Here is a 16,785-nt window from a genome sequence, read left to right as displayed (position 1 = left end):
ACATGCAAAAGACTACTGTTCTTTGCACTTCAATTTGCATCAAAAATATTTTTCTATAGTTTCACTTTGTTTTGTTGTGTCCTTAGATCTGCCATGACTATGCAGGCAACATATTAATAAATCTTGCTTTTGTTTTTTTTAAATCCATTAACCTATTCTATGTCTCTGACTGGAGAATTTAGTCCATTTAGCTTCATAGTAATTATAGATAAAAATGTACTTATCAACAATTGTTGAGTATTTTCTGGCTGTTTTTGGTTACTCTCTGTTCAATTTCATTCTTTGTCTTTCTTTCTTTTGCACTCTTGTGCTTTCGTAATTTTCTTTAGTGTTATGCTTAATTCATTTCTCATTCTCTTTTGTGTTCTACTACAGATTTCTGCTTTGTATTAAATGAGTTTCACACTGAACATCATATATATATATATATAAAAATTTTAAGTGACAGAATCTGACATATGAATACATTCTAAAACTATTCATCTTTATCACCCCTTGTGTGTTATTTTTATGTTGAATTTATTTATTTATTTATTTATTTATTTATTTAAAATTAATGTTCATTTTAACTCTGTTCATTTTGGATGCCTACCAGGGAAAATGGCAGAGTAGGAGGACCTGAGCTCAATCCATACCACTATATCCAAATAAATAAACTGGAGAGTAATTTGAACATTGTCAGAATAAACTCCACAACAAAATGGAGAGAAAAAGCTGCATCTGAAAGGTTAGGAAGGTCAGAAAGGCAGAGGGAGGCTGCTGGCAGAAGGGAGGGAGCTGTGTGCATGGAGAGCACAAAGGAACAGGCCTTCACACCAAGGAACTCACACAGAGAAGACTAATCGCTATAATGTTTGACTTTGAAAACCAGAGGGGCTAAATTCTGTGAATTTGTATAATTAGTGAGACTTGGAGCCTGAAACTTTAAAAGTCAGCTTACTCAGCACTGTGCCAGCCATGAGACTGAGTGACAGCTGGGCCATTGACCTTAAAGAGATAGCAACCTGCATGGAGAGGCAACATAAAAATAGTATTTTACACAATGCTGGGGAGCAAACAGGAGATAGATCTGTTCATACTGATTTCAGACCATGTTGCAGGACTTCAAAAATGAAGGACCCAGCAGGCGCGAGTTTCACCCCCATCCCTCAGCATAAACACGTGGTCATCTGCAGGAGATGGGGCTACACAGACACTTGCTATTTAACAGACTGGCAGTAGGCCACCTCCATGAGTTCTCCTGAGCACTCAGCCACTCCAAGCCTGCTGACCTGTGATGACCTGATGACCTCAGGGCAAATTTTGTTAAAGCCACACACTCCTCCCCTACTCACCAGTACATAGGTGCCCCCATGCAAGGAACCAGCGACCTCACAGCACACAACTATCTTGCCATACTGAACCATTTTGACCATGTAGTGACCAGCTGCTGAGTACAAAACTGGTGCTGTAGGGCCACGCCTTGTCACATGCTCCAAGCCACTATCATGCACCAATCATACGCAGGCATCATGATAGTCAGCACCCAACCTCCTACCCCCCAGCCAGCCCGGCAAGCAGTCCCCAGCCAATACAGTGCTTCTGGGGATGCAGCATAGGGCTAGTGGCCCAGTACAAAAGCTGCTAACACTACCACCCTACTCCCAAGTTCCTGGGTGGGCATGACCTTAGAACTAGCCTGCCCAGTTCCCACTAACAATACAGAGAACAAGGATATCCCACAACAGGCAGAGAATCAGTACAGGTGAATGCAATGAAAGGAAAAGTGACTCAGTCACAACAGCAGAGGACAAGCAACACACACACATGCGTGCATGCACACACACACAGTATACACTCCTGAAGTGCAAGATTCAGGTAAACGTGGGATAGTACGCTGCAGGGCATTCCAGGACATCTTTTTAAAGGCACTACTTTGAAGAGTAGAAGACATAGCTGACTTTATTAACACAGAGAAACAGACACAGAGAGGGAGACAAAATGAGAGAACTTTATCCCAAATGAAAGAACAGGAAAAGGCCATGGTTAGAGATCTAAATGAAACAGATGTAAGTAACATGCCTAGTAGAGAATTTAAAACAATGACCATAAGGACATTCACTGCACATAAGAAAGGGGTAGAAGACATGAGGAAGACCTTAGCACAGAGATAAAGAATAACACTACAGAGATAAAGGGGTCAATAAACAAAATGAGAAACATGCTTGATGGAATGAAGAGAACAATGGAAGAAGCAGAGAAACAAATTATTGATGGAGAAGACAGAATAATGAAAAGTACTCAAGTTTAACAAAAGAGAGAAAAAATAAATACCAAATGAGAATAGACTTTGGGAACTAAGCGATTCCATCAAATTTAATAACATTTTATTATAGGAGTTCCAGAAGAACAAGAGAGAGAAAAGGAACCAGATAATTTATGTGAGGAAATAATAGCTGAAAACTTCCCTAATCTGGAGAAGGAAACAGTTATACAAATCCAGGAAGCACAGAAAATCCATCAAAATCAACAAAAGCAGGCCAACACTAACACATGGTATAAATAAATGTGCAAAATATAGTGATATAGACTAAATCTTAAAAGCAGCAAGACAAAAGAATATAGTAACTTAAAAGGGAAAACCAATATGCTAGCAAGGAGACTTTTAAATGGAAACTTTGCAAGCCAGAAGGGAGTGACAAAGTGCTAAATGGAAAAAATCTGCAGCCCAGAATAGTCTATCCAGCAAGGCTATGATTCAGAATAGAAGGAGACATAAAGAATTTCCAAGACAAACAACCTAAAGGAATTCATGACAAACAAAACCAGCCCTGCTACAAATATTTAAGGGGACTCTTTGTGTGGAAAGGAGAAACAAAAAGTAACAGTATAATGGTTGGAAACAAACAAAAAAAAAACCACAGTGAAAATAAATATTTCTGTAAAAAATCAGTTAATCTCACAAAATAAAATAACAGGATATAAATTATAACAACATACGCATTAATCATGGGGATTAGAGGAGTAAGGATGAATTCAAACTTAAGAAACCATCACTTTAATATAGACTTCTATATACAAAGGAATTTATACACAAAACTAATGGTAACCATATATCAAGAACCACCAATATATGTGTAAAAAATAAAGAGAATGACATCCAAACACATCACTAATCAGTATCAAGAAAACATGAAAAAGAGAAAAACAAGAAAGGATCAAAGAAAATCTTCATAAACAACTACAAAACAAATAATAAAATGACAATAAATAAATATTTATCAATAATTACTTTGAATGTAAATGGCCTATAAGTTCTAATCAAATATATAGGGTGACGGAACGGGTACAAAACAAGACCCATCTATGTGCTATCTATAGAAGACTGATTTTAGCCCTAAAGAAACCTGCAGATTGAAAGTAAAGGGATGGAGAAATATCACGCACATGGTAGTCAAAAGAAAGCCAGAGTAGCAATACTTACATCAGAAAAAAACAGACATTAAAAAAAAGACTAGCAAGAGTCAAAGAAGGTCACTATGTAATAATAAAGGGGAGACTCCAACAAGATATAACAACTATAAATATTAGCTGTACACAAATACATAAAACAGTTAATAACAAACGTGAAGGAACTAATCGACACTAAGACAATTTTAGTACAGGACTTTATCACTGCACTTACATCAGTGGACAGATATCTGAACAGAAAAGCAACAAGGAAACAATGGACTTGAATGAGACACTGGAATATGTGAATTTAACATATATATTCAAAACATTCCATCCTAAAACAGCAAAATAGACATGCTTTTCAAGTGTACACAGAATATTATCTAGAATAGATCACAAATTACCCCACAAAGTATCCTTAACAAATTAAAGATAGCAAAGTCATACTATGCATCTTTTCTGACCTATGAAACTATGAAACTAGAAGTCAATCACAAGAAAATTCTGGAAAGACCACAACACATGGAGATTAAATAATGTTACGCAACAATGAATAGTCAACCAGGAAACAAAAGAAGAAATTTAAAAATACATGGAAACAAATTAAAAAAAAAATAGTTCCAAACCCTCAATGCAGCAAAGGTATTTCTAAAAGGGAAGTTTTGGCAATACAGGCCTTCTTGAAGAAGAAAAATCCCAAATAAACAACCTAACATTATACCTAAAAGGTCTAGAAAAAGGACAAACTACACCTAAAACCAGCAGAAAGAAGGAAATAAAAAGATGAGAGCTGAAATAAACGATATAGGAACTAAAAAAACAATTGAACACATCAATGAAACCAGGAGCTTGCTTCCTTGAAAAAATTAATAAAATTGATAAACCTCTAGCCAGACTTACCAAGAAAAAAGAGAAAGGACTCAAATGAATAGAATCCCAAAGGAGAAAAGGGAAATAATCAATACCATAGAAATACAAACAATTATAGAAGAATACAATGAAAAATGATATGCCAACATATTCGACAACCTGGAAGAAATGGATAAATTCTGTAAATATATAAATGACCAAAACTGAAACATCCAGAAATATAAAATTGAACAGAACAATACCAACAAAGAAACTGAATCAATAATAAAATAACTAATTCATAACCAACAAAAGTCTAGGACCAGAGGGCTTCACAGGTAGATTCTACCAAATATTTAAAGAAGAATTAATACTTCTCCTCAAATAGTTCAAAAAATAGAAAAGGAAGGAAAAACATCCAAATTCATTCTCTGAGTACATTACCCTGATACCAACACAAAAGACACCACTAAAAATGAATGACAGGCTAATATCCCTGATGAACATGGATGCAAAAATATTCACCAAAATACAAGTAAACCAAATTCGACAATACATGAATAAAATTATTTAACAAGATCAAGTGGGATTTATTCCTGGGTTGCAACAGTGGTTCAGTATTTGAAATCAATCAATGTGATACATCACATCAATAAGAAAAAAGATAAGAAACATATGATCTGTTCAATAGATGTGGAAAAACCATTCGACAAAAGTACAACATCCAGTCATGATAAAATCCCTCAACTAAATAGGTTTAGAGGAAACATACTCTAACATCATAAAGGCCTTATGTGAAAACCCCACAACTAACAGTATCCTCAATGGGAAACAACTGGGAGCTTCTTCTCTATGGTCAGGAACAAGATAGGGATGTCATTCTTACCACTGTTATTTAGCATAGTACTAGGAGTCCCAACCACAGCCATTAGACAAGAAAAAGAAATAAAAAGCATTCAAATCAGCAAGAAATAAATCAAATTTTCACTATTTCCAAATGTCATGATACTCCTTACAGAACACACAAAAGACACTACCAAAACACTGCTAAAACTGATAAATAAATTCAGTAAAGTTGCAGGATACAAAATCGACGTACAGAAATTTGTTGCATTTCTATGTTAATGATAAAGCAGAAGAAGAAAGAGAAATTAAGGACTCAATCCAACTTATAACTGCACCAGAAATAATAAGATAGATAGGAATAAACCTAACTAAAGAGGTAAAAGACCTGGACTCTGAAAACTATAAAATGCTGATGAAAGAAAACATGAGTCATAGGAATAGAAAGACATCCCATGCTCATGGATCAGAAGAACAAATACTGTTAAGATGTATATACTACCCAAAGTAATCTACACATTTAATGAAATCTTTATCAAAATACCATGACCATTTTTCACATAGTTAGAACAAACAATCCAAAAATTTGTAGGGAACCACAAGAAACCTCAAATAACCAATGCAACCTTGAAAAAGAAAAGCAAATCTGAAGGCATCACAATTATGGACTTCATGTTATACCACAAAGCTGTAGTTTTCACAACAGTATGGTACTAGTATAAAAATGGACATATAGATCAATGCAAAAGAATAGGAAACTCAGAATTAAACCCACAAATACATGGTCAATTAATCTTTGAAAAGCTGGAAAGAATATTTAATGGGAAAAATCTAGTCTCTACAACAAATGGTGTTGGGAAAACTGGATTACCACATGTAAAAGGCAGAAACTGGACCACTTTCTTACACCATACACAAAAATAAATTCAAAAGGGATGAAAGACATAAATGTGAGTCAGGAAACCATCAAAATCCTAGAAAGAAAGGGCAATAACTTCTTTGACATCAACCACAGCAACTTCTTTCTAGATATATCTCCTGAGGCAAGGGAAACAAAAGGAAAATAAACTAATGGGACTGCATCAAAATAAAAAGTATCTGCACAGAGAGGGAAACAACAAAACTAAAAGGCAGCCTAAGCAATGGGAGGAGATATTTGCAAATGATATATCTGTTAAAAAAGATTAGTATCCAAAATACATAAGGAACTTATAAAACTCAACACCCAGAAACCAAATAATCCAGTTAAAAAATGGGCAGAAGCCATAAACAGACATTGTTTCCAAAAAACACATACAGATGTCCCACAGACACATGAAAAGATGTTCATCTTCACTTACCATCAGGGAAATTCAAATCAAAATTACAATGAGGTATCACCTCATACCTGCCAGAGTGGCTAAAATCAACAACATAAGAAACAACAGGTGTTAGTGAGGATATGAAGAAAGGGAACTCTCTTGCACTGTTACTGGAAATGGAAACTGGTGCAGCCACTCTGGAAAGCAATATGGAAGTTCTCAAAAAGTTAAAAATTGCACTACCTTATGATCTAGAGATTTTAATTACCCAAAGAATACAAAAAAACTAATTCAGAGAAATACATGAACCCCTATTTTTATAACATCATTTTTTATAATAGCCAAAATACGGTAGCAAGCCACATGTCCATCAGTTGATTAATGGATAAAGAATATATACAATGGAATATTATTCAGTTTTAAAAAAAGAATGAAATCTTGCCATTTGTAATGACAGGGATGGAGCTACAGAGTATAATGCTAATTGAATTGTCAGTGAGAGAAAGACAAATACCATATGATTTCAAGCACCTGTGGAATTTAAGAAGCAAAAGAAAGGAGCAAAGGGAAAGAAGAGAGAGACAAATCAAGAAACAGACTTTTACTTTATAAAGAACAAACTGATCTTTACCAGAGGAGTTTTGGAGGGATGGGCTAAATAGGTGATGCGGATTAAGGAGTGTACTTTTCATGATGGTCACTGGGTGATGCATGGAACTGTTCAATCACTATATAGTATAGCTAAAACTAATATAACATTGTTGACTAACTGAAATTACAAATTTAAAAAAACCTTAATTAGGGTAACCCCGGTGGCCCAGCAGTTTAGCGCTGCCTTCAGCCTGGGGTGTGATCCTGGAGACCTGGGATCAAGTCCCACATCAGGCTCCCTGCGTGGAGCCAGCTTCTCTTTCTGCCTGTGTGTCTGCCTCTCTCTCTGTGTCTCTCATGAATAAATAAATAAAATCTTTCAAAATAAATAAATAAACAAATAAACCTTAATTAACAAAATCTTTTCATTTTGTGTATCCCTGTACTATTACCTACTTAATTTTACCAATTTTTTGTTTTAAAATTCATTATTAGCTTCACGCATGTTTAATCCCCTACCTTTAATATATGTCTTTATTAGTGAGACATTTTACTTTCATAGTTTCTTATTACCAGTTAATTCTTTTTCTTTGCAGCTGAAATTCATCTCTTTAATATTTCTTATAAAACTGTTTTAATGGTCAGGGCACCTGGTGGCTCAGTCCTTTAAATGTCTACCTTCGGCTTAAATCATTATCTCAGGGTCCTGGGATCAAGCCCTGCATCGGACTCCCTGCTCAGTGGCGAGTCTGCTTCTTCCTCTCTCTCTGCCTCTGTGATCTCTCTCATTCTCACTCACTCTCTCTCTCAAATAAATAAATAAAAACCTTTTAAAAATAAATAAATATACAAAATTGTTTTAATGGTGACAAATTCATTTAGTTTTTGATTGTCTGGAAAACTGTATCTCTAATTAAATTTTGAATAATGTTACCAGGTACACAATTCTGGGTTGGATGCTTGCTTGTTTTTTTTTTTTTTCCTTTCAGCACCTTCAATAGGCCATGCTACTCCCTTCAGGCCTACAAAGCTTCCATTGAAAAATCAGCTGATGGGCTTATGGGGGTCACCTTTTATGCAGTAAGTTATTTTATTCTTGCTGCTTTTAAGATTCTCTTTCATTTTTAATATTTTAGTTTGAACGTTCCTTGATGTAGATCTCTTTGCTTTTTCTTATTTGGAACTCTGTGGGTTTCCTGGAACTGAATATCTGTTTCCTTCCCTAAGTTAGAGAAATTTGCAGCATTTCCTGAAGTAAGTTTTCTACTTTTTTGTCTCTCTCTTCTTTTGGGAACCCCTATAATGCAGATTTTATTCTGCTAGGTGTTATCCAGTACATCCCTTAAACTACATCAATTTTTCTATTTTTTTTCCCTTTTGCTGTTCTTGGTTATTTCTGGTGTACTGTCTTCTAGGATGCTCATCTGTTCTATTTTGTCTAGTCTGCCATTGAACCCCCTAGTATATTTACCACTTCAGCCCTTGTATTCTTCAGTTTCATGATTTCTCTTTGTTAGTTTCTTGTGGTTTATTTCTCTTTGTTGAATTTTTCACTGTGTTTATCCTTCTTTCATAAGTTTGGTGAGTATATTTATGACCATTACTCTGAATTCTTTACCAGCAAGATTATTTATCTCCATTTCATTAAGATCTTTTTCTGAGGTTTTCTCCTATTCTTTCATCAGGAACATATATACCTCTCTCCTCATTTTGCTGGACTCCATGTTTGTTTCTATATGTTACATAAAATAGTTACCTCTTCTTTCAAAAAATTTTAAATTATACGTGATATACAATGTTACATCCATTTCAGGTGTACAATTTGACAAGTTTATACATTATACTATGTTCACCACGAGTGTAGCTACCATCTGTCACCATACAATTCTATTACAATATTATTGACTATATTCCCTATTCAGTACTTTATACCCCCATGAGTATTTATTCCATAACTGGAAACCTATATCTCTCATTCCCCTTCACCCATTTTGCCAATTTTGCCACTTCCCTCTCCTCTGGCAATCACAGATCTTTTCTCTGTATCTATGGGTCTATTTCTGCTTTTTGTTTGTTTTATTTTTTAGATTCCACCTATAAATTAAATTGTATAGTGTGGCCTTGCATTGGAGATAAGCCTTATTAGTTCATCCATGCCCTAGCATTTGGTTGTTTCTCAGACATCTGTGATTGTCTAGAAGTAGGACAATTTGTTCTTGACAGGTCTCAGATGTTGAGGGTATGTCAAAACCTGTCACTGTTCTAAAGGGAGAGATCTCAGTGCCTAGTTTCAGGCTAATTGGAAGACAGATTATCAGGCAGTATCTTTTAAGATATGCAAATATAGAGTCTTTGAGTCCACAATTGTAAACTCTGATAACCTCCAGACCAGTTCCACAGGTGTCCCCTGGACAACATTTGCAAAAAATGGTAGCTTTAGACGTGTGTATAATCTTCTCTGTGAAGTAGTGGTGAGCTATGATGAGGTGAAGTGAGGGTGCTAACATGGTAAATCTCTGCCCATGTTCCCTGTGAGCACTTCTTTAGCCTCTGGATGTGTGACATACTCCACAAAAAAAAGGCTTTTTTCACATCAAACATGGGGATAGGTTTCAGTCTTCTGTTTGTGTAGTGCCCTGGACATGGTAGCCTGCCAAAGACTGTCTAACTGCTTCAAACCCATTGGGTCCAAAAATATAATACCCCCAGGTCACTAGAGCCAGGTGGTCAAGGAGTGTCCCCTGTATGGGCTGTGCATGCTCACCAGCTATGGCAGGAGGGCTGTGAATGTGGTATAGGGATGGGGTATTCAGCCCACCCGGTTGTGGTAGGATAGCCGCCACAGTTGCAGTGTGCATGGCCAGGGTGCTCCCATTGAAGCTAGCAGACTTAAAGACCTAAAGAAGGGGTTCCAAAATAGCACTCACCTATACCAGGACCAACAAGGTAAGAGAATGCAAAAATGGTGCTCTCCTATGTCCCTGGAAAGAGTCCCAACAGGTTTTTGCCTCTCTAGCAGATGCTTTAAGATTAGTAAATGAGTCTTCTTCACATAAAGTCTAGGAGCCTTACAAACTGTTGCTTTTGATCTGGGTCCCATGAAAAGTGAATCTGTGCAGGAGCCTTTTAAGAGTATATTTTTCATTCCCTATGGTTCTCTTAGAAATAAGTCTCACTGGGTTCTCACAGCCAGATGCTTTGGGGACTGATTTCTCCAGTGCAATTCCCAAGGGTAAGACTAACTGATATGGGACATAAATACCTTGCTCCTCAAGAAGAAGTTCCATATCATGAGATCACTCCAACTGTGGATTGCTGCTCCTGGGGTGGAGTTTTTTTTCAGGACCACATCTCTACTTCTCCTACCCATCTCGATGTGGCTCTTATATCCTTTGTTGTAGAGGCACTGTTTATCTAGCTTTTGGATCCTTTTCAGAGGGCACTGTCCCACATATAGCTGTAGATTTGTTGTGTTCACAGGAGGAGGTGATTTCAGGATCCTTCTATGCCACCATTTTTCAATGTTATTTTAAAAAGTACGTAGATTTTAAAGTAAGAAACAGCTCATATAATTAATTAATAAACACAGCAGGCTAAAAGATGATTTTCATAAACTATTACTAATATGTAGTATTTTCTTTTCCCATTTGGTCAAATAGAACTTGTTTTAAATACAACCATACTAAATCTAGAATCTCACACTGATCTTCATTACTACAAAAATATCTTACCATATAGACTGCAGTACCAATATATATTAAATGAAAGTACCTATTAGAAAAGAAGAAATAAAACCAACTTTCCAAAGATATTAAAAAAGAAAGCAACATATATAAGTTTCTCATTTTGCTCTTACCGTATGTGATTCTAATTCAGCAATTTTCTCAGGGATCTCAGAACCCAAATAATATATTCTAATCACATGGTCAGTGCTACCTGTTGTAATGAACATACCACCTGGAAGATTAAAAACAAATAAGCAAACATTGTACCAAGGAACTTTAAAAACCCTTTGATTGCCTTCTTAGTTATATGCTACCTTATATTAAGAGGGCTTCAAGAAACACAGGCTATCTTCAAATTATTAAAGACATATAAAATTTCAGATAAAAAAGTAAAATTAAATAGAAATATTTAAAGGGCAACTATACCATTCACCCAATGAAAATCCAACAGCTATACACTAATTACAAGCTTCTGAATAATAAACATTAAAGGTCAGAGTCTTGAGGAATTCATTTCTTTGTATTTATGTAAAATCATGATGCTCCAAAATTATTTATAAAATAACCTATTGCTACAATTCTCTTTACAGTGGCTATAATGGTATAATGTAAAATCTCAACCATTTGGGGGATTATGAGAATATTATAGACATGGATGGTGCTAATCCATTCAAAACAATTTGAATATACTTAAAGTCACAAAACTATCCACCTAAAAATGGTTATTAAAACAGTAAATTTTAGGAGTGTCTGGGTGGCTCATTCAGTTGAGTGTCTGACTCTTAGTTTCAGCTCCAGTCATGATCTTCAGGTCTTGAGACTGAGCACTGCATGGGACTTTAAGCTAAGCAAGGAGGACGCTTGAGATGCCCGTCCTCTACCCCTCCCCTCCATGCATGCATGCACAAACATGGGCACTCTCTCTCTTCAAATTAATCAATAAATAAATCTTTTTTTAATTAGTAAATCTTGTTATATTTTATCACAGTAAAAGATAAGGTCAATTAGCATGTGATTCTTAGCAGTAGAAAAGCACCATTTACACATTATAAAAGTGTCTTCTATATGGAACTACAGTACAAATTTTCTGAAATGTCAGGGCAGGATTTTAATGTTGAACTGTGTGTGTATGAGGGGAGAGTTGTACTTTTTACCAGCCAAATTTTGACTTATATAAAAATATATTAGAAAAAAAGGAAAAAACTCAAAAACTATTACATGTTAATTAAAGTCAAGAAAGGTTCATCTATTATATTATATGGTTCACATTTTGGGTATATTTCCACTAACATATACTTTTTTTCCAATACAAAATTAAAAATAGATTTATTACAAGTTGTAATAAATTAAACTGTATCATTTAATATTTTGGGTACTTGAAACTTTCACTTTTTTACACATACCAGAACTGAAAGATGAACAAGATATCTGAACTCCGGGTCTAGATCTCTCAGTAAATTTCACTGGGCGATCTCTAAGGGAAAAGTAAGATATTTTTATTTTCCATCATCCTCATTTAGCATGCAAGAATCTTTCCACACTGCTAGATACTGACAGATTTAACATCAATATTATAAAAACTACACAATTGAAGTACTTAAGAAGTACTATTCCCATCATTCAGGTTAAAAATGCATTAAACCTTGCAAACACTCTTTAAGATAACAGTATTATTATTATAACTTTACAAACAAATTACCAGATAACTTACTACCATTAAGAGTTCAAAGTCTTCTTACCATAGTAATAAATGAAACAAATACTCTTTACAAAAATTTTGTGGGATGCCTGAGTGGCTCAGTGGTTAAGTGTCTGCCTTTGGCTCAGGTCATGATTCCAGGGTCCTGGGATCAACAGGCTCCCACATCAGGCTCCTCGTAGGGAGCCTGCTTATCCCCTGCCTATGTCTCTGCCTTTCACTCTGTATGTCACTCATGAATAAATAAAATCTTTAAAAAAAATTTCTTTGGGTTTAAGTTAAATAGTATCTTCAACATTGGTTTCATAAAAATTTTATTCTAAAATTTCTAACATCTAATGGAAATAGGTATATATGTGTGTGTGTGTGCATGTATATATGTGTGTGTGTGTGTGTGTATTCAAAAAGTTGAAAATCTGGTTTAAACCAGGGTATCTGCATGCCATGAGTTTTAAAAATCCCAAATAAAGATAATCAACAACAGTAAAATAAGTATTAAGAATATATATATATATATATATATATATATATATATATATATATACACACACACACACACACACACACACACACACACACATATACTTAAATGCATGGATTGGGCAGCCCCAGTGGCACAGCAGTTTAGTGCCGCCTGCAGCCAAGCGTGTGATCTCATAGACCCGGGATCGAGTCCCACATCAGGCTCTCTGCATGGAGCCTGATTCTCCTTCTGCCTCTGTCTCTGCCTCTTTCTCTCTCTCTGTGTCTCTCATGAATAAATAAATAAAATCTTTAAAAAAATAAAAATAAAAATAAATGCATGGACTGTTAAGAATTTCTCAAGGAAGTAAGGAAAAATAAACATGCTTGAGTTTGCACAAAATTTCTAACCCAATTCTAAACTTACCTAAACTTCATTGTTTTTACATGCCATTGCCAGAAACAGATTGTTCCATCAGCACCAGTAGAAGTGAGGTATCTGGTTGTGCCTTTAGTTGATGGACAAAACTATAAAAAAAAAATTCTAATTCAAATAGAAAGCTTTCATGTTCAAACTTATTTTAAACACAGCATGTTTTAAAATTATAATCATTTTAAAATTACCTTAAACAAATTCAATTAAGAATTTCACTTTCAAAAAATCAGTTAACTAAATTTCTTAAATTAATGAATAACTTGCAAAAATTTAAAGTATCAAGAAATTGTAGGAAAAAGACATCAAATTTAGGATAAAATATATTAGTCTTAAAATAATTAATTTTAGGGGAGCCTGGGTGGCTCAGTTAGTAGAGAATGCAACTCTTGATCTCAGGGTTATGAGTTCAAGCCCCACATTAAGTACAGAGATTACTTAAAAATAAAACCTTAAAAAATAAATAAAAGTAATTTTTAAATTACTGAATATCAAACTTTAAGATTATTTCATTACTTTTAATGAAGAAAAAAGTCACAACATGGTTATTCATTAAACCATTGCAAATCTGCTAAACATAAACTTATATAGCAATAATTATGGAATTTTTATAGTTCATATGCATAGGGCATCAGAAATCAATCTAAAATCAAAGCTTAGTAAGTTAATATCTAAATATTTTGGCCCTAATGTTTTACCTTAAATTCTAGCTTCTGTGACATATGGTAAAAATTTTGTTCTTTATAAATTTAAATCATTTTTCATTTGTTTTAGTACAATAAGTAAAATAGGTCAAACCTCTATACCATTGTGGAAAAAAACAGATTAAAAAATATACCTAAGTTGCCAATTTAAAGGATGACTACTACCCTAGATGAACATGAATGGCCTTATCATGTAGGATTCTCAGGCTCTGACTCTCAGTATATTATACATCCTCAGAAAACAATCACAGATAAGGGAAGAGTCATTGGGTTCCTGATGCATGAGATACAGGAAAGAGTTGAAAATCAAACCAGGGTATCTGCATGCCATGAGTTTTAAAAATCCCAAATAGAGATAATCAACAACAGTAAAATAAGTATTAAGAATCAAGATGCATAGGGTTTGAATAAATGTTTACCTCAAATCTAGAGAAAATGATCATTACAGATATTAGAAGTCATTTATCTAATTTTCTTGATTGGAAACACATAACCTCTACAAAGACTACAGAGTTTAAATCAAACAAATAGTATTAATTAATGTTATCCATTTATAGTTGAGAAATAGTAAAGAAACTAGTACTCAGGTAGTATGCCTATATTTCCCATTCTGAAATAGAGAAGGTTGCACTGGAAAACCTGATCCACAATTTATAGCAGGAGTCCGCAAATTATAGCCCACATGCCAAATCCAGCATGCTGTCTGTTTCTGTAAATAAAGTTTTACTGGAACAAATTCACCTTACACTGCCTGTGGCTGCTTTTGTACTGTAACACAGAGGTAAGTGTGACAGAATACAAATGGCCTACAAATCCTAAAATATTTACTATCAAATATTTAAATTTGCTGATCTCTGATTTATACACATGAGATAAATATAAAATAGTATAATTGTATTAAGTTTGAAGAAACATTAGAGCCTTTATTATCACCATTATATTTAAACATATTCATCAGTCACAAAGGAGGATTTGGCCTATTAATGTACTCTAGTTGGATTGTTTTTAAATAATAAATCATGTTAGATATTGTAAAAATTAAAACACTTATATGTACATTTCTGAATATAAATTAATATATAATTATTGAAGAAAATTTAGTAAATATAGAAAAACAACCAAAGCTACTTATAACCCCACCATCCAGAGGCAACCACTATTAGTATCATATCATTTTACCTCAATTTTGCTTATAAAAATAAAGAATCTGAAAAGGATATACATCATGATGTTAAGAGAGATAGTTAATTAGCAAAGAATAAGTAAAGCATATTGAATGCATGCTACATGGTACTGATTACTATGGACAAAAATAAAATTAAGATGAGATAAAGAGTGCTGGCCCAGGGAATAACTTAAAATTTTAGAATGGTAAAGTGGTCAGAGAAAGTCTCCCTGAGAAAGGTACATTTGCACAAAGTGGTTAGAAACAGAAGGAATAAACCTTGTGACTATCCAAGGAAGACCATTCCAGAGACATGAAACAGAGAGGAAAGACAGGAGTGAAGCTAGAGTGGTCTAAAAAAGCAAAGAGGGTAGCAGCTTAAGCAGAATGAAAACAGAAAACAAGTGGTAGAAGATGAAGTAAAAGATAGCAAGGGGCTGAGAATGTAGGCCTTACAGTGTGAGTCATTTAAACTTCAACTTTAACTCTGAAATTGGAAGCTACTGAAGTTTCTGAGTACCAGTGACATGATTTAACTTCCATTTAAGAACCACACAGCCTGCTATGCAGAGGTTAGACTGGGGCAAGAAAGGGAAGGGAAGAAGCAGGAAGATCCATTAGAAGTCTGTTTCAATAATCTAGGTCACAGATTATAATGGAATAACAATGATTAAGGTCATGATAATTGATCAGATTCTGGGTTTATTCCGATAGTAGAGCCAACATGATATGTTAACAAGTTAGATATGAGATAGAAGACAAAGAAAAAAAAAGGATGCTTACTCTCAGCAATTGGAAGGATAAAATTTGTTTAGTTAAGAAAGCTTTAGGAAAAATAGATTAGAGGAAGGAAGACAGAAATTCAATTTTAAATATGTAGACTTAGAGATTCATGACATTCATGTGATGATACCGAGTGGATAGTTAAATATATAAGTATGGAAAGTTCCCAAGAAGAAAATCTGAATTTGAAAATCATCAGCCTACAGATAAATCCAAAGCCATGAGACTTAATGAGTTATCACTAAGGGAAAGAATGGGATAGAGATCCATGGATCTTTAGGGAGTTCCCACATTTAAACAGAATGAGTTACAAATTAGAAAATGAGACTATGACGTCGCCAAACAGTATCATAAACACTTTTCAATATAAGCAGTTGTTTTTTTTTTTACATTATATGAGATTTATTTACAAATTCTAGAAATAATCAGATAAGGTGTTAGGAATACAAATAACTAATAATATAAAACAAAATCCATGAAATAATTTCAACTGATCAAAAATTTGATGTAAAATTTAAAAAATCCAATATACATTAAACCTAATTCTTTCTAGCTCCTCATACACATGTGATATTTTATTAAATAACACAAAAACATTGACTGACATACTGCTTAGTGACTAAAGAAGAAAGAAAAGTAAATGGGAATAATTATCTCATCCACAAAAGTGGTCTCCTTGACCAAAGTATAAAACACAGTTTCAGAAGTATTCCTCTTTTGCTCTCAACACAAAGACGAGGACAAGTTCTGCTGAACTAAGCAGAACTTAATATTCTTAAATATTAAGAATATTAAATA

The 16,785-nt window shown here is 34.3% G+C and overlaps 1 protein-coding gene across 6 annotated transcripts in view; it reads right to left on the bottom strand.

The window, feature by feature from the left end:
- BRWD3 (bromodomain and WD repeat domain containing 3) overlaps window positions 1–16,785 on the bottom strand; it is a 196,070-nt gene that overhangs the window by 109,537 nt on the left and 69,748 nt on the right. For 5 of the 6 annotated variants that reach the window (XM_072817333.1, XM_072817334.1, XM_072817336.1 and 2 more), the window contains exons 9-11: window positions 13,330–13,430; window positions 12,145–12,215; window positions 10,873–10,973 (exon numbers count right to left, since the gene is read on the bottom strand). In XM_072817333.1, the coding sequence (XP_072673434.1) occupies window positions 10,873–10,973; window positions 12,145–12,215; window positions 13,330–13,430 (273 nt within the window). Of the gene's footprint in view, window positions 1–10,278; window positions 10,402–10,872; window positions 10,974–12,144; window positions 12,216–13,329; window positions 13,431–16,785 lie in introns of those variants that run through there. The other variant, XM_072817337.1, reaches the window with a different exon arrangement.

The sequence above is a fragment of the Canis lupus genome, chromosome X (genome assembly GCF_048164855.1).
Source record: "Canis lupus baileyi chromosome X, mCanLup2.hap1, whole genome shotgun sequence".
Classification (NCBI taxonomy): domain Eukaryota; kingdom Metazoa; phylum Chordata; class Mammalia; order Carnivora; family Canidae; genus Canis; species Canis lupus.
Note: the sequence above shows the minus strand (reverse complement) of the source record. Positions and strands in the feature narration are given on the sequence as shown.